The sequence below is a fragment of the Pleurodeles waltl genome, chromosome 11 (assembly GCF_031143425.1).
Source record: "Pleurodeles waltl isolate 20211129_DDA chromosome 11, aPleWal1.hap1.20221129, whole genome shotgun sequence".
NCBI classification, from domain to species: Eukaryota; Metazoa; Chordata; class Amphibia; order Caudata; family Salamandridae; genus Pleurodeles; species Pleurodeles waltl.
In genome coordinates, this window is record NC_090450.1 from 821,114,815 (window position 1) to 821,140,640 (window position 25,826).

The 25,826-nt window shown below is 45.0% G+C and overlaps 1 protein-coding gene across 1 annotated transcript in view; it reads left to right on the plus strand.

The window, feature by feature from the left end:
- Nucleotides 1-25,826, plus strand: part of POLE (DNA polymerase epsilon, catalytic subunit) — a 293,620-nt gene that overhangs the window by 161,588 nt on the left and 106,206 nt on the right. The window contains exons 31-33 of the mRNA XM_069214647.1: nucleotides 13,417-13,629; nucleotides 13,816-13,959; nucleotides 17,860-18,000. Of these exons, the coding sequence (XP_069070748.1) occupies nucleotides 13,417-13,629; nucleotides 13,816-13,959; nucleotides 17,860-18,000 (498 nt within the window). The remainder of the gene's footprint in view (nucleotides 1-13,416; nucleotides 13,630-13,815; nucleotides 13,960-17,859; nucleotides 18,001-25,826) is intronic.

Consider the following 25,826-nt stretch of genomic DNA (forward strand, 5'->3'; position numbering starts at 1 on the left):
TCTGATGTTCTGTTTATACTTTCTTTGGCGCAGCAGGACACTTTCAAAGGTTTTGTGTGCCATTTCTGCTTTTTTTTAGGTTGCCTGATCAAAGTTCTTTTGTTAAATCTCATATTGTAAATAGGTCCCTCAAAGGTCTTACACGTGTATTTTCTCCATCCCCTTTCATTGTGCCCCATTGGGATTGGAATTTGGTTTTGATATTTGATGTGCGCTCCTTTCGAGCCTCTCCACAATTGTCCTCTCAAGCTTCTCACTTTGAAAACAGCCTTTCTTGTAGCCAAAAGTGATCACTCCTTTTCATGAAGGCCAATCCGTAAGCCTTGCCTACTTTTTATGCACCCCCACAACCTTCTGAGGAAGAGGAGAGACTCTACTGCCTGGACCCAAAAAGAGCGTTGGTGTTCCACCTTGATCGTACAAGAGTTCAGGGTGGATGTTGTCAGGTATGTGGGTGCAGATAAAGATCGAGCAGTGCATAAGTGGGCTATCTCCAGATAAGCCGTCCTCTGCATTAAGATCTGCTATGCACTGGCCAAAAAGCAACCCTCTGGGGGCTTGCATGCTCATTCCACCCAAGCTACAGCTGTGACCCCTGCATTAGCACACAGAGCTCCAGTCCTTGATATCTGTAAAGCGGCAATGGGGACATCTCTGCACACATTCACCAAACATTACTGTCTTCACACTGAGGTCCATAGGGATGGGTACTTTGCCCGTTCGGTTCTGCAGGACTTTCTAGTATGATCTTAGTTCGCAGATCCACCTCGGGATGGTATTGCTTGGGTTTTTATTCAAAGGTAAGGAATCTGCAACTAGATGTCTCTACCAGATGGACAAGTTACTTACCTTTGGTAACGCCTTACCTGGTAGAGACATTATCTAGTTGCAGATTCCTTACCGACCCACCCATCCTTCCTGCTCTGTGAATTGATTTCTAGGATCAGGGACTCTCCTTTCAGGGCCCTAGTTTTGACGCACCAGTGGTCAGTGTTGTTCATGGATTTCCTCTTCTGGCGTGGAAAGCTGTGAAAAGAAACTGATGTCAGCATGCCAGGGTGACACCTAAATAGGACTGTCAACGTCATATCTGGAGCGGACGACAGACGCAGAGCCGATCGACACCACTTAACAGCACACAGTGGTACTGCTCAAGCAAAATCTCCGGATCCAGACTGATGCCTGGGGGAAACTCTAGTGCAAGGAATCTGCAACTAGATATTGTCTCTACCAGGTAAGGCCTTACCAAAGGTAAGTAACTTGTCTGACATTTGAAGATTGACTTCATCACTGAGTGTGAGTGAAAGGTGAGAGTACAGCCCACGGGTCTGGACCAGGCCTATCTTGTCTCCAACAAGCAAGAGTTAATAGTCTGTTCTTTCAGGTACTCTATGCCTACACTATTTCAAGTTATTGGTCTTTTGGCTACCCCCTTCTGCATCACCAAATCCTCCAAGTCAAACCCTGACCTCAACATTTGCCAGTGATGGATCCAAACACAATGGCCTTCATTACGACTTTGGCGGTCTTTTACACAGACTGCTGACCGCCATATTACGAGTACTGTGGGATTTCTGCCACAGTTTGATTGGAAATTCACCAGTAGTCGTGTTGGTGGTCAGAGGCGCAGAGGCTGTTCCACCACCCAGCACCGCCCCACCAAAAGGACTCCACCAGCCGTATTACAACCTGTAATACACCCTGGCGGTGTCTTGATGGCGGGGCGCTGCCTGCGGTGGAAGCACCCGTTCCCTGCTGGACGACCTCTTCGCCGGACAAGGTAAGTTGATCGTCCGACAGGGAAGGAGGGTGAGGGTGTTGTGTGGGTGTTGTCTGCGTGTGTGAATGTAAGTGTGCATGCTTGAGTGTATGAGTGTTAGTAAGCGTGTTTGAATGTGTGTGCGCATGGCTGTGTGTATGTGTGTGTGTGTAGGAATATGAATGCACGTATGATTGTTGAAGTGAGTGTGTTGGAATGTCTGTGTAATGCGTGTATGGATGCGTGTGGGTGAATGTGTGTATGTTCGTGTTTGTGGATGAGTGCATGTGGGTGTGCGTGTATGCTGGGGAGGGGGGGCCTCGTACGGGTGGGGACAGAGGGGTTCTGGTATGGAAAGGGGGGTTGGGGAGTCATCTACTGGCGACAGGAATGCAAATTCCTGTGCCTGTAGCCTTCCCGCCAGGGATTTTGTGGCGGTGCTACCACCACAAAATCCCTGGCAGGAAGGGGACTCGTGAAACCGCCAGCGGTCTTTTGTAGACTGCAGGGTCAGAGATGCTTATCTCCTGCCCGGTGGTCATACTGCCCTGGCCGTAGGAACAATTAAGTGCCAAACCCCCACACTCGTAATCTGGCGGTCTTCACTGCCAGCCCGATGGCGGTGGGAACGCCACCGCGAGTCTGACGGTCAGTAGACCACCAGACTTGTAATGAGGGCCAATGTGTCTGTGGTGTGCATGCTCGGTTTTCAATTGCACCCAAAGACTGTCCGCAAAAAGGCTAGCCAAGAACTTCATGGTTGTTCTGAAGGAGGAAAGATTTAAGTTGAGACTGAGTTCCAGGGGATCCTGAAGAAACTGTGTACTGACTTTTAAATTTCGGTGGGCAGTGTAAACCCAAAGGTCTAGTGAAGCAAAAGCACAGTTGTCAGTCAGGCTCTTGAATAATCCTCACTAGGCTTTATCTTGGTTGGAAGAAACAGGGTGAAAACTCCAACAATGGTGATCTGAGCTTGACGCAGTCAGAAGCCCACAGACTGACACTGCACTGACATTGGTTTCTGGCTGCTCCTGCAGCAACAAGGAATTTAGCCACTGGCCTAAACGTTCTGGCTCCCCCTCAGAGACATGAGCATCCACGCTCCCCCTTCAGACAGACTCAAACCGTGGAAGAGAGTTGGAGCCTGACAAGCATAAAGGTGTGCACCATGCAGAACCAGAGAATGGACTTACTACCATAAGAAGAGCACCTACATCAGCATTCTCACACTGCGATCGTCCTGTGTGAATGTAGGAACTTCTGCAAAAGATAAGTCTGGAACGAAGGAAACGCCTAAGGGCTTTGTTTTCTAACAGTAACCAAAGATCATGAAAAAAGTGGAAAGAATTTGCTTGGCAGCATATTTTACAGTGCGTTTTCAAAACATGAAGGGGATAGCTATCCTTATGAAGGGGCAGATGAACTTTTAATCATGCCAGATAATGAAGTACACACAAGGAATTTGGCTGGTTGCTTTAGGATCATTCAGGAGATGTGACCTTTGTCACTTCAGCTCCAACCAGTGTGACCCATTCTTTGAAGACCTTCATCTTGCCATGGTATGAATGACAGAAAGAGGAGACTGGAATTAAATTTAACACAGCAAGCTCCTGAGATGCCTCTTTATGGATAATAATAGATCATTGTGTATGCCGATAACCTAACCCCCAGCGAGGAACTGCATGTTTTTTTCTTTCCAGGTCCTAAATCTTTTTCACACATCGACTAACTCCAGCCATCATACTGTGCCAAACAGGCTTGGGTGCTAAGACTCTAGCACCCACAGTATCCATCCACGCCCAAGTTGTGAGCATATAATCGGTTAGTGCGAACCCAAACCTTCCTGTTTTGTGGAAGAATAATACTTTGCTTTTCAAACACCCAATGGAATTTAAATAAATTGAAGTAAAAATAATTTTTGATATCTACAGCAGAGCGAAGACCTCGCCTGAAATGATGTGGAATACATCAAAGGTGGTGGTGAGCGGTCTGATGATTGTACTCCCATAAACACAAAGCTGAAATTTGACTCTTGGGCGATCTCCAGACATGAAATTGCTCGATGGAAAAAGTTATCAAGATCCCAAAACAGTTTCTTGAAAATTTTACATGGTGGTTTTTCCACATTTGTGTTACTCATTTTCTCTACTTTATACACATACATTACAGTGTGCATGAAATTGTTCAGACTTGTAAAGAGGTTAAGTGCTTTGCTCGGAATTACCCAGGTTTTGTTTTGCTCAAGTACCAGTGGCTGAATTACAATCTAAGTATCCAAGTTAATCACCTTAGCAACTGGGCTATATCTCTACACCTATCAATGACATATACAGTATTTTAACCTCTTCCGTGGTGGCTTCAGGAGAAAACCAATCTGCTTTGGACCTCACTCTGAAATGCAGCTCGAGAGATATTCATAGGACCAGACAGCTCTGTGATGGAATGGCGGTCTAAATCAGTTGTCTTAATACTTCAAGGAACATAGTGATCAAATGATAAAACCTACCATGTCAACCTTGTGGTGTGCCGCAAGGTTCGTCTTCGAGTCTGACACTTTTAAATCCGTATGTGTCTCCTCTCACAGCCACCCTTCAGGCCTTTGGGCCGAATATAATTTCATACCCAGGTGATACCCAAATTATTGTATTGATCCCTAGGAATTTGGGTGACACTGCGCATAATTTCTCCCTTTGCATGTGAGCAGTGGCTGCTTGGATGGCATCTCATTTCTTAAGCTCAATGGGGAGAAAACTGAGGTGCTGCTTTTTGGCACACAGACCTCAGTCTGGAATGGTAGCTGGTGACCAGACTCCTTAGGTACTCCTCCAGTTCCTGCAGAGAAGGCTAAAAATATTGTGGTTATTTTAGATACTGAACTATCCTTGAGCGGTCAGGCAAACTGTATGGTGGTAACCTGCTTCTGGTTCATTAAGAAGCTAAAGGAAATACTTCTATTTCTTTCCATATCAGCGTGGAAGCAGGTTAGTCATGTCTAGAGTAGACTGCTGTAACTCCCTTTACTTGGAATCTACCTCTGCCACCGTAACAGTGCTGCAGAGAGTACAGAATGCATTGGCCAGAGTTGTATTGGATATTCTGAAGCTGCTGGGTTGGGTGAGTTGCATTGGCTCCGTCAGAAAACGCATCATGCTCAATGCCATCTGCATTGTGTATAAGGCGCTTTACCAGATTAGTCCTGCTGGAATCAAAAATATGTTCCATTGTTATACTCTAGGCAGAAACCTCTGCTCAGGTCTCCTTGCCTAGAGTTTGCAAGACGAGATGGGGAGACCGAGCCTTTTCAGTTGCAGTGACCAAACTTTGGAATGTGCTCCGCCAGTTCTGGACTGTGATTGCTGAACATTTTCCTTTTAGAAAGACGCTTAAGACCTGGCTTTACACTTTATAGTATCTCCTGGCCTAGTTTTTCACTTGGTTTGTGACACTATTTTACCAGTGTTCGTCCCTAACTATAGTGCCTCGATGTCCTTGGGTAAATGATGTGCTCTATAAATTTAAATCAAATCAAAATTCTGCAACTAGGACCCATTCACCTAGCCCTAACCTATTTTCTTCCATTTCTTCATCAAACTTAAAAAGCTGTGTACTCTTTGAGCAAGCAATCTAAATTACTTTCAGAATCAGGGCAAGTTCTGCGAAACTGTTATTGGTTGTTTGCAAGAAACGTTTCGATCAGTATAACACGTTCCAGATTTTGAAAGTTCACATCATACAAACCAAGAATCCTTTAAGAAAAACATGAATGTGTAATTAACAACAGCTTCAAAGTAGGAACATTTTCTGGGAATCACTTCAGTTGCAACTCTTTGCATCCAAGGAAAATACGGAGTAATTGTGTCTATATATCCAGTATCCAGCCCAGTGGGTTTGCCGTATTTATTGGCTCATGATTTTACAAGTCAACATCAGGCTGAAACAATCCAAGGATAGAATGTGCTGACTGTCTGGCCAGTGATGGTTTCAGGATAAGCTTCTGTTTTCAGAGACCAAGAAGAAGACTACCTTGTAGGCCAGATGGCATCGCCAAGAAAGTATGGCAAAGTCCTTCGGCATAACCCTGCACCTCGGAGCTTGACTGACCGTTCTTGTGAACATTTTATTGTAGACACCTTAACCTGCTTCTGTAGTGTATGACCACCTGGAGGAAGTCCAAAGGCCTAGCGACAAGATTTTGCTAGATCATTAAAAGTAAGGAGTCCTGTGTCTCCAAACTGATGTGAACTCAACATGAAGAAAGAAATGGCACTTCTTACTTGTCCTGTTTAGTAAAACCTGACCTGCAGATCTCCCCTTTAACGTACCTTCGCTAACTATTGGAAAAATAAAAGGAAATGTCCTTGACTGAACTCTTTCTTCTGTTAATAAAACTGATTTTATAAGGTTTCAAGAGTGTTTGCTTCCCTTCCAGATTCCTCCTGGCATGATACCAATACTGAATGACCTCAATTACTTTTTCTTCTCTTACCTTGTAACTCTAGTGTAATTCAGATTCTCTCACTAAGCAACCTAGTTCTCTGCTAGTGCCCTTTCCAAATCTCCCCTCTGCAGCAGAGAGATTTCTTTATACTTCCGATCTTAAAAATGTTCTTAGATACTGTCTGGACGTTACCAAAGGGGTCTGAAAAATGAAACTTAGTTTTCAATTATTTTAATTATGGTCCAGGTGAATAGTGTAGTTTCACTATGTGTTGCCGAGGTCCAACTTGTCCTTTTATTGTAGTAAAAAAAAAAAAACAGTCGTCAATATTGAAGGCAACTATTGTTAGAGTTTTGAAGAATATTTCTTTCAGTGAAACATACCATACATCATCTTGAAAATAAAGGTTCGATGGCATCTGTCGCTGTAGATACACATGGTCTGCATAGCTCGCCATCTGGTGTTGGGTCGGAGTGTTACAAGTTGTTTTTCTTCGAAGAAGTGTTTTCGAGTCACTGGACCGAGTGACTCCTCCTTCTGTGCTCATTGCGCATGGGCGTCGACTCCAACTTCGATTGTTTTCTTTCCGCCATCGGGTTCGGACGTGTTCCTGTCGCTCCGAGTTTCGGAACGGAAAGATAGCTGAAAACGGAAGATTTTCGACGGTATCGTTGCGATCCGGTTCGAGATAAACACATACGACGACGCATTGAACATCGAAGCGCTTCGGTGCCCTTCGGGGTAGATTTCGGCACACCGTCGGGGCCTAGTCGGCCCGACCGCGTGGAGAACAACGCCGATGGAACGGACCCCGTTTCGATTCTGCCCTGAATGCCACAACAAATATCCCTATACGGACCAACACTCGGTCTGTAACCTGTGCCTGTCACCCGAGCACAGCGAAGAATCCTGTGAGGCCTGTCGGGCGTTCCGGTCCCGAAAAACTCTGCGCGACCGTCGAGCGAGAAGACTGCAGATGGCGTCCACGCCAAAAGAGCATCGGCAGTTCGAGACAGAAGAGGAACAGGAGGAATCCTTTTCCATCCAGGATTCAGACTCCGACGAACTCGACAATACAAAAACTGTGAGTAAGACGTCGAGATCAGAAATTAAAAAAGGCAAAAAGGCCCAGGGGACGCCACTGCCACCCGGCCATGGCTCAACCCAAATTCACGGTGACCAACAATCGGCACCGAAAAAGGCCCATTCAGTGTCGAGATCGTCCGACTCCGGTCGAGACACCGGCACGCAGCCTCCTCGGGACCGAGAGAGTGCTAAAGAGAAGCATCGACACCGAGAGTTCGGTGTCGACACGGATCGACGCTGAGACAGTGGCGCCGAAGACCATAGAGGCCAAGATTTTTCGGCACAGAAGAAGAGGAAGGTTACCTCGGAGCCGAAAAAACAAACAACAGGGTTTTCGGAGCCGAAAAAAGCACCAACAGACCCAGTTTCAGGCTCCTATACTGAAGAACATTCTATGTCTTCACAAATGAAAAGACACAGATTCGAACAAGAACTGCAATCCACTGAAGTGGATCACACGCAAAAGCGTATCTTTATTCAGCAGGGGACAGGGAAGATCAGTACCCTTCCACCTGTAAAAAGAAAGAGAACACTTCAGTTTGGAGCACGAGAGGCTCCTCAGCAACAAACAGCAAAGACGGTAACACCTCCTCCCTCGCCTCCACCTGTAACTCCGGCTTTGCCAACTTACACCCCGTCACATTCGCCAGCTCACACCGCCATGAGCCACGACGACCAAGATCAAGACGCGTGGGACTTGTACGATGCACCAGTGTCTGATAACAGCCCAGACACATACCCAACTAGGCCATCACCACCTGAGGACAGCACAGCCTATTCACAAGTGGTGGCTAGAGCAGCTCAGTTCCATAATGTGGAACTACACTCTGAACAAGTAGAGGATGACTTTTTATTTAACACCCTCTCCTCCACCCACAGCTCCTACCAAAGCCTGCCTATGCTCCCAGGCATGCTACGCCATGCAAAGGAGATCTTCAAGGAGCCAGTTAAAAGTAGGGCAGGAACGCCTAGAGTGGACAAAAAGTATAAGGCGCCTCCTACGGACCCTGTATTCATCACCTCTCAGCTGCCACCAGATTCTGTGGTGGTAGGGGCTGCCAGAAAACGGGCAAATTCACACACTTCTGGGGATGCACCTCCCCCAGATAAAGAAAGCAGAAAGTTCGATGCAGCCGGGAAGAGGGTCGCTGTCCAGGCAGCAAACCAGTGTCGCATCGCAAACTCACAAGCGCTGCTAGCGCGATACGACAGAGCCCACTGGGATGAGATGCAGCATCTCATTGAACATCTCCCAAAAGATCTACAAAAAAGAGCAAAACAGGTTGTTGAGGAGGGTCAAAACATCTCCAACAATCAAATACGCTCCTCTATGGATGCAGCAGACACAGCCGCAAGGACCATTAATACGTCGGTTACCATCCGTAGGCACGCATGGCTCAGAACGTCTGGATTCAAGCCAGAAATTCAGCAGGCAGTACTTAACATGCCAGTAAACGAAAAACTTCTGTTCGGTCCGGAGGTCGACACAGCCATAGAAAAGCTCAAAAAGGACACTGACACTGCCAAGGCCATGGGCGCACTCTACTCCCCGCAGAGCAGAGGATCTTATACCACCTTCCGCAAAACACCTTTTAGAGGAGGGTTTCGGGGTCAGGCCACACAAGCCAGTACCTCACAGTCCGCACCGTCCACCTACCAGGGACAGTACAGGGGAGGCTTTCGGGGCCAGTATAGAGGAGGGCAATTCCCTAGGAATAGAGGAAGATTTCAAAGCCCCAAAACCACTACCAACAAGCAGTGACTCACACGTCACTCACCCCCCCCACACAACACCAGTGGGGGGAAGGATAGGTCAATATTACGAAGCATGGGAGGAAATAACTACAGACACATGGGTCCTAGCAATTATCCAACATGGTTATTGCATAGAATTCCTGCAATTCCCTCCAGACATACCACCAAAATCACAAAATTTATCAAAACACCATTCACAGCTTCTAGAGATAGAAGTTCAAGCACTACTGCAAAAAGATGCAATAGAATTAGTACCAAGCACACAAATAAACACAGGAGTTTATTCACTGTACTTCTTGATACCAAAAAAGGACAAAACACTGAGACCAATTCTAGACCTCAGAGTAGTAAACACATTCATCAAATCAGACCACTTTCACATGGTCACACTACAAGAAGTGTTACCATTGCTCAAAAAACACAACTACATGACAACCCTAGACCTCAAAGACGCATATTTCCATATACCAATACATCAATCACACAGAAAATATCTAAGGTTTGTATTCAAAGGAATACATTACCAATTCAAAGTATTGCCTTTCGGTTTAACAACCGCTTCAAGGGTATTCACAAAATGCCTAGCAGTAGTCGCTGCACACATCAGAAGGCAGCAAATACATGTATTCCCGTATCTAGACGACTGGCTAATCAAAACCAGTTCGCTCATACAATGCTCAAACCACACAAATCAAGTCATACAAACCCTCTACAAACTAAGGTTCACCGTCAACTTTGCAAAATCCAACATTCAGCCAAGCAAAGTACAGCAATATCTAGGAGCCATAATAGACACGACAAAAGGAGTAGCAACGCCAACTCCACAAAGAATTCACAATTTCAACAGAGTCATTCAACACATGTCTCCAAATCAAACAATACAAGTAAGAACAATACTACAGCTCCTAGGCATGATGTCCTCATGCATAGCCATTGTCCCAAACGCAAGACTGCACATGAGGCCCTTACAACAGTGCCTAGCCTCACAGTGGTCTCAAGCACAGGGTCACCTTCTAGATCTGGTGTTAATAGACCGCCAAACTTACCTCTCGCTTCTATGGTGGAACAGTATAAATTTAAACAAAGGGCGGCTTTTCCAAGACCCAGTGCCACAGTACATAATAACAACAGATGCTTCCATGACAGGGTGGGGAGCACATCTCAATCAACACAACATAAGAGGACAATGGAACATACATCAAACAAAACTGCATATAAATCATCTAGAATTATTAGCAGTTTTTCAAGCACTAAAAGCTTTCCAACCAATCATAACCCACAAATACATCCTTGTCAAAACAGACAACATGACAACGATGTATTATCTAAACAAACAAGGAGGAACACATTCAACGCAGTTAAGCTTATTAGCTCAAAACATATGGAAGTGGGCAATCCACCATCAAATTCGCCTAGTAGCACAGTTTATTCCAGGGATCCAGAATCAACTGGCAGACAATCTCTCTCGAGATCACCAGCAAGTCCACGAATGGGAAATCCACCCACAAATTCTGAACACCTACTTCACACTCTGGGGAACACCTCAAATAGACTTATTTGCAACAAAAGAGAACGCAAAATGCCAAAACTTCGCGTCCAGATACCCACACAAGCAGTCCCAAGGCAATGCCCTATGGATGAACTGGTCAGGAATATTTGCTTACGCTTTTCCTCCTCTCCCTCTCCTCCCTTATCTAGTAAACAAATTGAGTCAAAACAAACTCAAACTCATTTTAATAGCACCAACGTGGGCAAGACAACCCTGGTACACAACACTGCTAGATCTATCTGTAGTACCCCACATCAAACTGCCCAACAAACCAGATCTGTTAACGCAACACAACCAACAGATCAGACACCCAGATCCAGCATCGCTGAATCTAGCAATCTGGCTCCTGAAATCATAGAATTCGGACACTTACAACTTAACCAAGAGTGTATGGAAGTCTTAAAGCAGGCCAGAAGGCCATCCACTAGACACTGCTACGCAAGTAAGTGGAAAAGATTTGTTTGTTACTGCCATCATAATCAGATACAACCACTAGACGCAACTCCAAAACATATAGTAAATTACTTGCTCCATTTACAAAAAGCAAAGCTAGCCTTCTCTTCTATTAAAATACACCTTGCAGCAATATCTGCATACCTGCAGACTACCTATTCAACTTCCTTGTATAGGATACCAGTCATCAAAGCATTCATAGAAGGTCTTAAAAGAATTATACCACCAAGAACACCACCTGTTCCTTCATGGAACCTAAACGTGGTCCTAACAAGACTCATGGGCCCACCTTTCGAACCCATGCACTCTTGCGGAATAAAATTCCTAACCTGGAAAGTTGCCTTTCTCATCGCCATTACATCTCTGAGAAGAGTAAGTGAAATTCAGGCGTTCACAACACAGGAACCTTTTATACAAATACATAAAAATAAGGTCGTCCTACGACCTAATCCAAAATTTTTACCAAAAGTTATTTCACCGTTCCATCTAAATCAAACGGTAGAACTACCAGTTTTTTTCCCACAGCCAGATTCTGTGGCTGAAAGAGCACTACATACATTAGATGTCAAAAGAGCATTAATGTACTACATTGACAGAACGAAGAACATCAGAAAGACTAAACAGCTATTTATTGCATTCCAAAAACCTCATGCAGGTAACCCAATATCAAAACAAGGTATAGCCAGATGGATTGTTAAATGCATCCAAATCTGCTACCTTAAAGCAAAAAGACAACTGCCCATTACTCCCAGGGCACATTCAACAAGGAAAAAGGTGCTTCAATGGCCTTTTTAGGAAACATCCCAATGCATGAAATATGTAAGGCAGCCACATGGTCTACGCCTCACACATTCACCAAACACTACTGTATAGATGTGCTATCCGCACAACAAGCTGCAGTAGGTCAAGCTGTATTAAGAACTCTATTTCAGACAACTTCTACTCCTACAGGCTAAACCACCGCTTATGGGGAAATAACTGCTTACTAGTCTATGCAGACCATGTGTATCTACAGCGACAGATGCCATCGAACTGAAAATGTCACTTACCCAGTGTACATCTGTTCGTGGCATCAGTCGCTGAGATTCACATGGGCCCACCCACCTCCCCGGAAGCCTGTAGCAGTTCAGAAGTTACCTTCAATTTTGTACATTTGTATATATATTATTTAAACCTTTAATAGGTACATACTTACACATTTCATTGCGCGGGCACTATTACTATAGTACAACTCCTACCTCACCCTCTGCGGGGAAAACAATCGAAGATGGAGTCGACGCCCATGCGCAATGAGCACAGAAGGAGGAGTCACTCGGTCCAGTGACTCGAAAACACTTCTTCGAAGAAAAACAACTTGTAACACTCCGACCCGACACCAGATGGCGAGCTATGCAGACCATGTGAATCTCAGCGACTGATGCCACGAACAGATGTACACTGGGTAAGTGACATTTTCATCCCTACTGTTATCAAAATATTACTGTTTGTCCCCGAGTGTGGCAAATCAAGTAGGCCGAGTATTTGATGAAAGTTACTAACCAAAGAAGTCAGAGTTTTCTTGCTGTTTCCATGATTTAGCTTCTTCTGGAGTCAAAGGATAGCTTGTTATCATATTCTGTGTTTATGAATGCCAAACAATATCCTGTAACGTATCCTGTGAAGCAAAATTTACTTGCTTGTAATTCTAGTTTTCAATCATGGGTATCTTCTTCGAATTCATTAGCCTTGCTCATTTATGTGCTTGGAGAAGTATTGTGACTCTATTGGATAACTACGCCTTCACGCAAAAAAATGACATACTTGATTTTAGGAATATCAGCAAAGCACTGGCTCCAAGGGCTGGGAAGGTATCGCTCCATAATCCAGTGTGATAGCATCACATCCTATGTGGCTGCTAATCCGTTACATTTTACCTTCACCCTCTGAACCCTACACCCAGCTACTTGATGAAGTGCACTGTCTACATACAGGTCTCATCTGTAGTTGTAGATAGGTGTAAAAACTGATGTGATGTAGCAAACGCTGGTGATACTGAGGTCTGGGAGTTGCTCATTCCCCACACATTTTCCCACGTTGTTAAGGAAATTTGCTGCCTTTGAGCGGTTCTCCTAGGAGTTTGGCCATAAAATGTAGGTATCACAAGGCAAAATAATTTCAGCTAAAGGGAAATAGTGCCGTCAAGGAAAGGGTTGCTGTTTTACACATGGCATTAGCAGGAGGCATTTCAATTATTTGTGTATTCATATTCATGCAGAATCTTTCACTGTACATGATGTTATTGATTTGAACATGAGTCACTGGCTGTTGGGGGGGTGGGGTGGGGGTTTGTCATTATATCAGCCTCTCAATCGGGCCTTCTCACACTGGTTCCTTTAGGAGGAGCGCCTTGTGTGGCTCCGGTACCATAAGAAAAAGTGGGAGCTGCAGGCTCGGCAGCGGCGAGATCGACAGAAGAAGCGCAAGCTGGATGATGGAGATGCGATGACTGGAGGTGGAGGTGTCATCCGGGATGGACCCACTTCCGGCCTCGGAAACTTCTTGCGTCGAACGGCGCGCAGCATACTGGATATGCCCTGGCAGATTGTGCAGGTACCGGGATTACGGCTAATATTGGGGAATATTTGTCTGCTGAGGGCCAAATAGTTGGACCATAAAATGTTGGTGATGGCAGCAGGTGGCGACTGGTTTAAGATAGCCTGAGCAGGATGTTGGCAACTTGTGCTAAACTTTATTTAATCCTGTGTGCCTTAATGAGCAAATATTCGTGTTTTTCAGATAGGGGAGACTAATATGCCGGGCATTTTCCGTCTGTGGGCTGTGATTGGCAGCGACCTCCACTGCATCAAACTCAACATCCCACGAGTCTTCTGTGTCAACCAGCGGATCCCCAAGTCCGAGGAAAGTACAGTTTATAGAAAGGTAGGCTGCACAGTAGACTGGAAGGCAGCAAGCTGCTGTGAACATACACAGATGCACACTTGTAATTCCCAGATAACTCGGTACTTCATTCAGAGTGTACTGTCTTAATAGCAGCGATGCCCTCCATTTATCTACTCTCGGAAGCCTCACTCTCACTTGGGCCCTCACTTCTTCCAAACTGATTCTTGATATTTAAGCTGACAGCACAGAGCGGAGAAGCCGAGGACCTCAGCCGCTCTCCATCAGTGTCACCTCATTAAGAGTTCTTATGGCACATTGATTAGATTGTGAGCTAGAACATTCTGCTATGGATGACCTCCTACTCCAACTCCCTCCATTGGTGCCAGTGAACATGAAGGAGACTGAGCTCAGGTTGTGAGGTGCATTAAAGTGTGCTTAGTTACTTATGTAATTTATCATGCCCACAACTCCGTGACACTAGTAAAGTGCTATACAAACATGCATTGCCAAAGCCAATAGGTTTATTCTGAGACCTATTGTTTCTGCTGATGTCTTTTGTTCATGCTGCACAGCATGAAAAAAAGAAAAAAAGGTGCCATGATACGTTCACATATTTTTGTAAGTGTGCATGTGTCATGACACAGGCACCATTTTTGTTCCTAGATGGATCAGTAAATAAAAAATAAAAAAACAATTGAAAATTAAGTTGTGCTAAAGTGCAATTTTTAATGAATTAGAGGGCCTGGTAGCAATTTGCTGCCTGGCCCTTCAAACACAATGCTATTTTTTTTTTTTTAATGGCTGTGGGGGGTGTCTGAAGGGGGAAACAGAGAATCTTGTTCGGGTAGCAGCTTGGGAGAGGAATGGGAAAGAAACACACGAGGGAGGGAGCACACTGAAAGGGGAGGAGATGCACTTGAGAGAGAGAGAACAACATAGGTCAAAGGAGGACACAGGCACAGTGTGGAGCACACCGCTGAAAGCCACACAGCAAGCAGGGGAGAGAAGCACATGTGCGAGAGAGCAGCAGAGGGTGCGACGGGGGGAGAGAAACCCACGAGGGAAAGGGCTGCAAAATCCATGCGCTTATTGAGTGCTTGGGAAAAAAGAAAAAAGTAGTTCCTTCAAAGTTAGCATCGGAAGAACACAAGTTGTGTTTCAGAGGAAGGGCAAACACAAGCTAGCGTATGCAAGCCATTGAAAAAGAAGCAAGCAAATAAAATATGTTAAAGTTGTCCAATTGTAAGAAATGAGTGGGCTTCAAGACCGCAGTATGTTCTGGTTAAGCTGACAGAAGGTCTTTTCCAGCCAGACAGCTTACGTTGTGTAGTAGGCCCGACCTACAAATGCATATTTCAGTGACCACACCAACATGTTTGCTGTCTCTGAGGTACATATAGTAAGCATGCGTAACACTGAAGAATTTAATTTTACTCCAATTTGCAGCTGTGCCTAACCTTAAATATGTACACAAATAAGGGTGCTGGGACCACACACAAGGTCAGTGTGTGTATAATGTTGTATTATCTCGTTACAGATGGTTTGATTTTTTTTGTTTTGTTGTTGTTGTGAGCAGGTTGTCTGACAATCAGTTGACCCTGTTGTCCATGCTTATGGGTCTTTCCCCTCCCCTCTCTTACATCTGCTACTTGACTTCTCCGAGGTCATTTATTGTTGGCCTCCAGGTAAACTCCAAAGAGATTATGGGCGACTTGAAGTGGCAACATCAAGTGGTGACTTCTCTGCTTGTCCTTGTTAGGGCCTGTACCCATAACCTCTGCCTATTCACCCATAGTACTCCTTCGCCCTTCAAATTAAAATTTTCTTCAAAAAGTATCCTCATCTGAACCATAAAGGTAGTATTGCTGAAAGTAACAAATTCTATGTACCTAAAATTTCAGGTCCCCTAATACTGCCTCAATGTTTTTGAATATGTTACTCAAGGATGGGCTTCAAATGGTAGTTTGCCATTCCATGAGCTTTATGCTGCTATTGCGTTTGGGTGGACTCCATGTTATGTTGATGGCTTAACAGTTCCTCCAGCGAATGGGGATATAATGTTCCTGGGCATATAGAAGCTTAGCCCATCTAACCCAGCCAAATGTGGGTCAATCTGTAATGGCCCATTCCTAGGAAAACATAAAGAGCTGTATACTCCCAGTTCTTCAGTTTATTGAAGATAATGATTAGTACCCCCAAGTATCCAGAACTGGATCTCCTCATCTCAGAGAGTAATGAGCAAGATTGGTTTAGGAGGTTGGATGGTGGTTAATGCACTTTGTCTAGGAGGACAGAGAACCGATGCACGTAGAGATGGGTCATCCATCACTACAACTGGATACATATATGCATTATAAATTCTTGGTATACAGTGACTGCTTGCATCATGAATAACAGTCCATCCCTGTATGTCCCTCTCGTTCCTCACAGGCTCCTGATTTGGCACATAAAAATATTATAAAATATGCCTTGCATAAGGAATGACATAATCCCAACCACCCCTGTGGATCTCTCTCCTCACCCTCTACCATAGTACTGCATAATTATCTGTCTTGTGTGGTGTATCCGTTGTAAGATGTGGGTTGATGATTCAGCAGTTTCCCACGAATTTCACCAGGGGCCTGTAGCATAGGTTTTTACCATCACCACACGTTAAGTGCTGCGACTCGACAAGTTAAGAGCACAGCTTAAGTCACTTTTTGCATGCTTAACATCTGATAATGTGCTTTCGCTGAACGTCTGATAATGGGGAAAGACACGGAACAATGCGTCCAGAACCACACCTGCGTTGTTCATGCAAGTGGAACGACGCTTGCCTGAACAACGCAGACCTTTTTCTCTGCCTTACCCATGCATGTGCTGAACAAGGCAAATGCGTGGATAAGACGGAGAAAAAGGAAGATCCATTAGGAAAGGACGCAGTCTGGTAAGTGGCGCTGGGTTTTTAGTGGTGGGGCGGGGGTGAAGTGGTTGGGGATGTTATTTTTTTTTTATTTTGTTTAAGGGGCGGGGGTGGAGGGGGTCAGAACTATGGTTTTTAGGGTGGGTAGGGGGTCGGGGTTATTTTGTTTTTAGGGGTGGTGTGGGGAGGTTGGTTCAATTTTCTATTTAGGGGCGGTGTGGAGGTCGGGTTTTTAGGGGTGGGGGCAGGGTAATTTTGTATTTAGGGCGGGTGGGGGGGTTTTGGTAATTTTGTATTCAGGGCAGGCAGGGGGTTCTGGTTTTTAGGGGCAGGGGTGGGGGTCAGGGTAATTTTGTTTTTAGGAGCTGGGTAGTTTTATTTTTGGGGGTGGGGTGGGGGTCGGTTTTGGGCTCAGGGTGGGTGGGGAGGTATTGAGGCCGTTTTTAAGAGTCAGGTGGGTTGGGGTACTTCTGTTTTTAGGCCGGGTGGGGTGACATGTGACAACCAGGTATGCTGTTTCCAAACATGCCTTTACAACGAAAATTTGTTGTGAAGGCATGCGTGGTAAAGGCATGTGTGGAAACAACGCTGTCGTTGTTCTGACCGCGTTGTTCAGGCATGCGTAGTTGCCGTATGCATGGTTCCATCATACAACCTAATGTGCTCCCACACCACTTAATGGGCCTAAAGGGCTATACAAATGACATTACATACTCTAATAATCCACCCACAGCTGTAGGGTCATAAGATTGGAAATTAGGTCAATGGCTGTAATGTGTACATGAACGTAAAATTGATTAGTTACATACTTGAAGGTGACAGCATGCATGCACCTCTTTCTAACTCATGCCAGTACTGGCTGGTTGAGCCCTTGGGAAGAAATCCTGAATGCCCACTTCATTGTACCTCAGCCTAGCAGCCCTCCTTAAAGAGATACTCTGCAGACATAAGATGTTTATTCAGGAACCATTTCACTCTCTTTATTTTTAACAACCCTGTCTCACATTTTTCCCCTTGTTCTATGTCTGTCTCCTAAGGTGAACAGAATCCTTCCACGTTCAAACCTGGTTTACAACCTGTATGAGTACTCCGTTCCTGAGGACATGTACCAAGAACACATCAATGAGATCAACGCAGACCTGTCAGCCCCAGACATTGAGGGCGTATATGAAACGCAGGTTTGTTGTCTGTTATTACTTATTTTTCTTTGCTACAGTTGCTGATTGTATGCAGGAGTGTAACTTCTATTCTCGAGGGCTTTTGATTGTGTCTAGATTTAAAATTGTAGCCATAGATGTCTGCTCCATCTTACAACAAGAAGTAAAGGCAAGCATGAGTTATCCCTTAAAATGAAGTTGGATTCAAATTTGGTCCACTTGTGGCAAAGGTTTATCATTTGCCTCTTTAGTTAATGTAGGTGAGCTAATTAGACAGCAGTTAATAGCCAGAAAATTCTTATGGACCCGTACAAATTCTATAGCTACACATATCTTTGGATTTTAGTTTTCTACATTATTGCTCATTCAGATATCTTATTTATTTTTCTGAAATATATTTTTTCCAGTTTATCAGAAAGCTGTGGTTAGTGATCAGACTGATGTCTCCAAAATTCTTACTTCCTACATATTTAAAAGTCTCCTTTTTCTTAGGCACCAGTCAGCTGATGTACGTGGGGTTCTGACCCAAATTTGAAAAGGGAGTGCATGTAAACAGTTTCTGAATGTGACGCTGTAACAAGTGGTGTCTAAACACATGACTTTATAGCATATATCAAATGCACTCCAAGAGTGAATAGTGTGCTGAAGCCTCTTGGAGCCACAGTGCAAGGTGACCTGAAATGCTGAAATTGACTAATTGACTGCCATTTTCATTCCATATTAATAGTGTGAAGCCCAGCCTCACGGTATCCTCCCCTTTAGCCTGCAGAACCCATTCGTGGGGGCCTGCAGTTGAGGCACTATTAGCATCATTTTAAGGTCATTTAATTCTATGACTTGTTCTAAATTACTCTTTTGGAACCCTTGATCTCCAAATAGAGCTATTTTCATAAAGAAAGCGTTGTCCAATTCAAACGGGTAGTTTGAAAATGCATGCTTAAACCTTGATGATTCTTTTTGCCCTAAGATTTGCAAACAAAACTAGTGACGAGACTGATTAGTCAATTTACAGCTCTACAACTGTGGTTCCCTTTGCTTTCCATAAAATTATTTTTCTTCTCCAAATATGTTGTTTCTTATCTGGATTGTGAAATCCAACACCCTGTCCAAAATACCCAACTGTTTCCTACATTTGCACTTTCAAAAAAAGTTTGACTTGTCAGTACTTTACCCACGATACATGAAGCAGCTGTTGCAGCAAGCAAATAACTGACAGATTTTAAGTCCTATGTCCTACAGAGATGGGGCAGAAGACAACATAACTCGCTTCAGTACTACAGGATAAAACACAGTCACTTTGTCTAGAGTTCATTGCTTTGCAACAAACTATTCCAATTTTGGTTGTGGTTTCTTAGTGTGTGGCTCGTCCCTAAAAGCATTGCAGTAGGCTTGGTATATAGTTTGAAACAACTCCTCGATTCCAGTGAATTCATTGGTAGCCGTTCCAATCATATGTACTAGTTTCTACCTATTCATCATGATGGCTTTTGGCCATTCTGTAACACCTGAATATCTGAAGCATGTAGAGTAACTGCTGCACCTCCTCTTGCCTTGTGTGGTGGGTAGCTGGCCACCTTGGTAGTCCGTTGCATCTGGGCTCTGCGGACAATGCTTGTTTAGGTTTTAAATCTCTTTGTGCGCTCAGACACCTTCCTCAGCAAGGGGTGGATGAAATCCCTTTTGGGGTAAGTTGTGTCTTAAAGATTTTCTTTAAAAACTGACAGTTTGCCATTTTCCTCAAATAAACCCCAGGCCTAAATTAATTTCCACTGTGTTTCTTATGCGTTGAAGTAATAGTTTGATGTTACCTGTCGTAAAGTTTCAAAACACTGTTTGGGAGTTAGCTTTTGCAGGTATTCTGGTCCTCTGCGATCCAAGGCTTTGTAGATGATGCATAAGATTTCAAATGTTATTCTTTTTTCCCCCAGGAGATGGGAGAGCTTTCTATGCAAAGAATGTACTTTTAGTAAAATTTGCATTGGCACCGTCATTTTGCAGTGAGCATTAGAACAACACATTTAGCCCCATGGAGTTATCTGCCTATACCTAAGAAGACGATGCATTGAAAATATTCCAAAAGTGAGGCAGTTGTGTCCTGGAGAAGCTGTTAAATTTCAGGAAAGGAGAGGTTCCTAGAGATGCATCTCTGCCACCGAGGAAACACAAGCTTTCATGTCTGTGTATTCAGATCGTCAGGCCAGGTGGTTATGGAAAAGAGAATGGGGATAGTGTGTGTAAGACTAGTATTCTGTATCCACTGCAACTTTTTCATTCCATTCCCCTCATGATGAATGTGGTCAGGAAGTTCAGAATAGAGTTCTTTGTCCTACTTTGGTAATGTCACATGTGAAACACTGATGCTCCTGGCTTTGCCAGAAGGGCTGGATCCCAAAGTCCAACACAGGGTTGAGCCTTACCCTCAGTAAATCTAACTCCTGATTTGTTGAAAGAGATAAGGCAGCCCGTGCCATCTCTTTTTCTAGGGTGCTGTTTGGTCATGGAACCACTTAATTTCACATCTGTTTTCCTCGCCCTTAGGTTAAGCCTTAATGAAGGGTTGGATACATTCCTTTCCTCGACAATGGAGTTTGAATTTGGCTTTTGTTGGGCTATTGGGTCCTCCATTTGTGTGTGAACTATTGACCCTTCAAATTAGACAGTGGAAGATTCTGAAGTGTGTTAAACATGAATAATAGCAGCCATCCCATTCAGCAAATCCATCAAAAGGTACTTTTTTTGTTAGCATAGTCTTGCCACATTTGGCTGGCTCCCCAAATTATTATCCAGCAAGTACTTTGTACGGAATGTATGGCACATTATATTTATCCCTGCCCTGTAGATCACTTCAAGAGACACGTCCCTAGAAGACTACTGAATGGCTGCAGTCCTCTCCAGTTGTGCTTAAAGTTGCAAAGGGAATAGGCCTCAAAGACATAGGATGAAGTCAACAAGCTGTTAACTACTCGCAGAATAATGCTACCATAACTAAGAACTTAGGGATGTGCCAAAGGATTTTACCCATTCTGTGTCAATGGGAAAATGCTTTAGTACATATGGCCCTTAGGCACATAACTGAAAGAGCTTAAGCTGCACTTACGGAAACTAATAGCCTCTGATTAAGGTGTGGGAAAGGGGCTCAAAACCTTCTGTGCAATATCCTCCTGTTGGTCCTGGTCGGTCATGGGCTACAGCATTAAAAAAACACCTTCACAAGCACATGAGGACTTCTTACTGTACGCTGTCCATCTTTGCACAATATCCTTTTGTAACATCAATGTTTTTTTTAAAGTATATTTTTTATTTTTATACAACAACCAAAAAGAAAAAACTTGTGGGCAACATGCGCAAATGTCCGGATATGTTCAAAGAGAGTACACAACAGTGTTGACTTTGTTTTTTCACAACTCGTAAAGCACCCACAACACATTTACAATATGACGTTCAAATCTCGTCCAGTCTCCCCTTAGGTCGTATGTACATATCTAGCTAGGCTTGAGGCAGGCCCAGGCGCTGCCTTCCAAAGACCATAACCCATTACATTGGATCCAGCCGTCCCCACCCCCCTCCCCCCAATATCTTACGGAAATTACAGGGGCAACCCCTACTGCTGTAGGTGACCTTCTCTGCTGCCATGTATAGATACATCCCCTGCATCCATTCATGAATGGTTGGTACCTCCGCTCCCCCCTACCACAATAACTTGGCCACATCCCTCTTAGCCACCACCAGTCCCAAGGCACTAAAGAGAAACTTAAAGCATGCAACTTCTACATCATATGGACTCCCCAAAAAACATATTTTGGGTCCAGTGAAAGAGTAACATCCAATATAGCACAGAGTTCCTGATTACCTGTCCAATATGCCTGTATGAGGGGGCATTCCCAGAGCACGTGTATAAATGACCCTGCAGCCTCGGTGCAGTGCAGGCAAGTAGGTGAGCCAGCTCTCCCATACCATGCAACCTGTGCTGATCATAATAAACCCTTTGTAGTATTTTAGATTGTATCAGCCACAGACAAGACTTGATGGTCAACTCTCTGGAATGCATCAACACCGCCTCCCAGTCAATGTCCCCAAGTTCCCACACATAACGCATCCATCTCTCTCTGAGCTGGCCTAGGGTGTCTGGCATATTATTCAACGTTTTATATGTAAGAGAGATTGCTCCTTTTCTCCTCGCCTCTAGTAATATCCTCCCTTTTAAATAACTGTATTCTGGGATCTCCATCGCTCTGCCTGCCAGACGTGTTGCAGCTGCATGTATCTCAGAAACTTAGTCTGGTACAGTGTACACTCTAGTATATCCCCATTTGTGAACATGCCAATTGTATCCCAGGTCCCAAATCCTTGGAGTTTCTCCATTTCACCCAGCCATATTCCTTTCCAAAGGGGGTTGCCCTGGTGATTTTACTTGCCCAACCAATCGTCTTGGTAGCCTTATTCTAAGCTGCCAGGGCCACCTGTGTAGCTGGTGGCAGCCATTGGACCCCCTCCCCATAGAAGTAGTGGAGGTGGGAGCTGGGTTCCAGCATAGCCTGTTCTAGCCGAAAGGTTGAATGATCTTGAAGCGCAAAGATTCAGTCGTTGTTAATCAAGTTGGCAGCCCAATTATATGCCTCAACATTAAGATGAGTGATCCCACCATTATAATAGGTTGCCCTGCAGTGTTTTAAACAACACTCTAGGTGTACCTGTTCCAAATCAGGGACCTCACTTCCCCCTCTATTCTGGTGAAGACATCATGCTAAACCTGGTAATAGGTATTCGAAGGAATGTATAGTAGTTTGGGAAGCGTGATCATTTTGAAGAGGGCTGCCTGTTCCAACAAAGAGAGGGGCAGCCCCCTCCAATGTCAACTTGAAAATTTATTATCACCACCTCAAAATTTCAGCAGTAACCTAGCTGTTCCTGCGGTATTACAAAGATCCCCAGATATTTAAAACCATCCATGACCTCAGCTAACCATTGCAAGGGGGATGGTGGGTCTACCTGGCCTTGTGGAGAATTTAGCACTGATTTGTCCCAATTGATCCTACAGCCAGAGTGAGACCCATAATCCCCAAAGATCTGAAATAGTCAGGATCGTGGTTGCCGGTTCAATAATATACAAGACGATATTGTCGGCATAGAACAATATTCTTCCTTCTACCTCGACTGCGGCTGATATACTAAACCTCTTGACACTCAGATGTGCTCTCACTGTGCATACAAGGGATTTAACCATAAACACAAATAAAAGCTGGGAAAAGGGACATCCATGCCTAGTCCCTCTCTCAATGGGGTGCTCAATAGATGCCACCCCATCACAAGTGCTGCCAGATGTTCTTAGTACAGCACCGCCACCCACCTCCTATAGTTTGGGCTAAAACCAAACCTCTGCAGTGTCTGCTTGAGGAAGGACCAATGTACTGCATCAAACGGCATTTCAGCGTCTAGCGAGAGGAAAACATGGGGAGCCAGTTGGTCCTGCACTGTTGCCTACCAGTTGTGTGCGTGCTCCAAGTTAACATGTGTTGACTTACCGGGCATGAATCCTGATTGATCTCTGTGTACTAAAGGAGTGATAACCTGCAGTAGCCGCGTAGCAAAAATCGTGGCCAGGATGTTGACTTTAATTTTTAACAGTGAGCTCAAGCGTTAAGAATCACACTGCTCCCTGGGTTTACCTTCCTTGGGTATCACTGTAATGGTGGCTTTTGGGATACCTGGGGGCAACACCCCTTGTTCCCCCGCCTCCCTGAATCAGTTCAGCAAGTGTGTCCCCAGCAGTCCGGCGTACAGTTTATAAAACGTGGCCAAAGTGCTGTTAGGCTCTGTGCTGTGCCCAGCTTTAGGTTTGCAATAACTGTCTGGACTTCACTCAACATTAAATCCCCTTCCATTTTTTCCCAGGACTGCATCCGGCACAGATGTGGGGACAGCAGCCAGGTGCTGGTGCAATGCTGGTAAAATCATAGAGGGATCGGGCCCTATAAAACGATTTAGAATAGCAATCCAACTCATCTGCTATTTGCATGTCCATGTCGCAGGCGTCCCCTGCCTGATTTATTAGGGTTTGATCCCAGCGGGCTTCCAGTTCCCCTTTTCTCAGCCATGCTAGGCGCTTACCCACCTTATTCCCTGTCTCATACAAGCGGTGCAATATGACTATTTGTTTCTTTGTCTCTTCCTCTGCCTGAGCTGGTATCTAGTTTGTTTGGCAGCAGTCTGTCTAAGAATGTGGGGTGTCAGATATGGACACTCGCTCCCCCTCCAGTTGCAGGATCTGGGTCTCCAAATCCTCAAGATCTGCCACTATTCTCCTCTTCTTCTGTGCAATCAAGTTGTGAGCCCTATCAGAGTACTGTCTTGAAAGCCTCCCTTAATACAGTCTTAGATGAAACGGAGACCTATATAATTCAGTCTCAACCCAGAGACCCTGGGCAGCCTCCTGATCCTTCAATTCCCAGGTGTTCAATTTCCACCCAGAGGACCCCCTCCCCCCCCCCCCCCCACCCCAGCTTCTAAGTTGTCCCATCTTGACCAACAAGGGTAAATGATCAAGCAAGCCCCCTGCAAATACTCTGCCTGTACAATTTCACCTACCCTCTCCCCCCTCCCCCCCCCCCCCCCCCAATAGGGGCAAACACATAATCCCCTGAAAAGTATGAATACTTTCTATCCAATGGGTGTCTGCGCCGCAACAGATCAGACAAGCACACAGGGTCAACAAACTGTGCCAATGCCATACGCAGTAGGGGTGACACAAGGGGCCCTAGAGTGGTCGAGTTCTATGGCCATGATTTCATTAAAGTCCCCACACAGGACATGTAGTGTGGAAGTCGTCTCAAGGAGTATGTCTGTAATTTTTGCCAGGATAAGTGTTTGTAGTCGAGGCTGTGCATACATGCTCAGTAATGTCATCTTAGTCCGTCCCAGTGGCCCTGTGTCCCCACAAACCTGCAGCCCGGATCTAACCATGTTTTGGTCACCCAAAATGGGGGATTCTTCTTGATTAGTATAGCGAACCCCCACCCCCTTTCGCCACCTCCCACCGATGTGTATATACTGTGTAGGCCAGTGTGGCATATGCCTCCCCCCCCCCCCTGCGGTGTACAATCAGGTATCTGCTGAAGCTTGTCTCGCATGTTCATGTTCCAGGTTGGCAGTTGCAATGGCAAGTGGGTATGGTCCATCAGAGTCCAATGTCCATTCCCTCTGTGTGGGGCCAGGAAATAAGTCTTCCAGGGGTCTGTTCTTTTTTGGGGGTTTTCAATGCCAGCCTCAGTTCTCACTCCATGTCGGAGAATAACCCCAGTCTTTGTTCACGCATTGAGTCCCTTTGTGTCCCATCGCTGCAGCCTAGCTCGGTCTTCTCATCACAGACATTCCCATAGGGAGCTCGGGCCAGGCCGCTCTCCCTCTCCTCGTCAAACTTTGAGTGCTCCTCCATTCAAGCCAAGGCCGCCTCCGGTGAGTGAAAGAAGATCGACTTCCCCTGGTAGAGGACCTTGAGTTTTGCCGGGAATAGCAGCATGTATTGTAGTATAGGGCCTGCAGCTTCATTTTAACTGAATCAAAGGTGTAATGCTGCCCCTGGACTTCACATGTGTAGTCCGGGAATGTCATGATTTTTTACTTCTCTTAGCGGATTTCACCTTGGAGCCTCACTTCCCGTAGTATCATGTCCCAGTTGAGGAAGTTCAAAAATCTTGCCTTCACAGACCGTGGAGCTCTCAATCACCAATACAGTAAAGCGCCCTTGTTGGTACCCTTGACCCCTTCTGGAAAGCCCACTAAGGGCAGGTTATTTCACAGTGTGCAATTTTCAGCATCTTCTAGCCTCCAGACCACATCTGTAGCAGTGG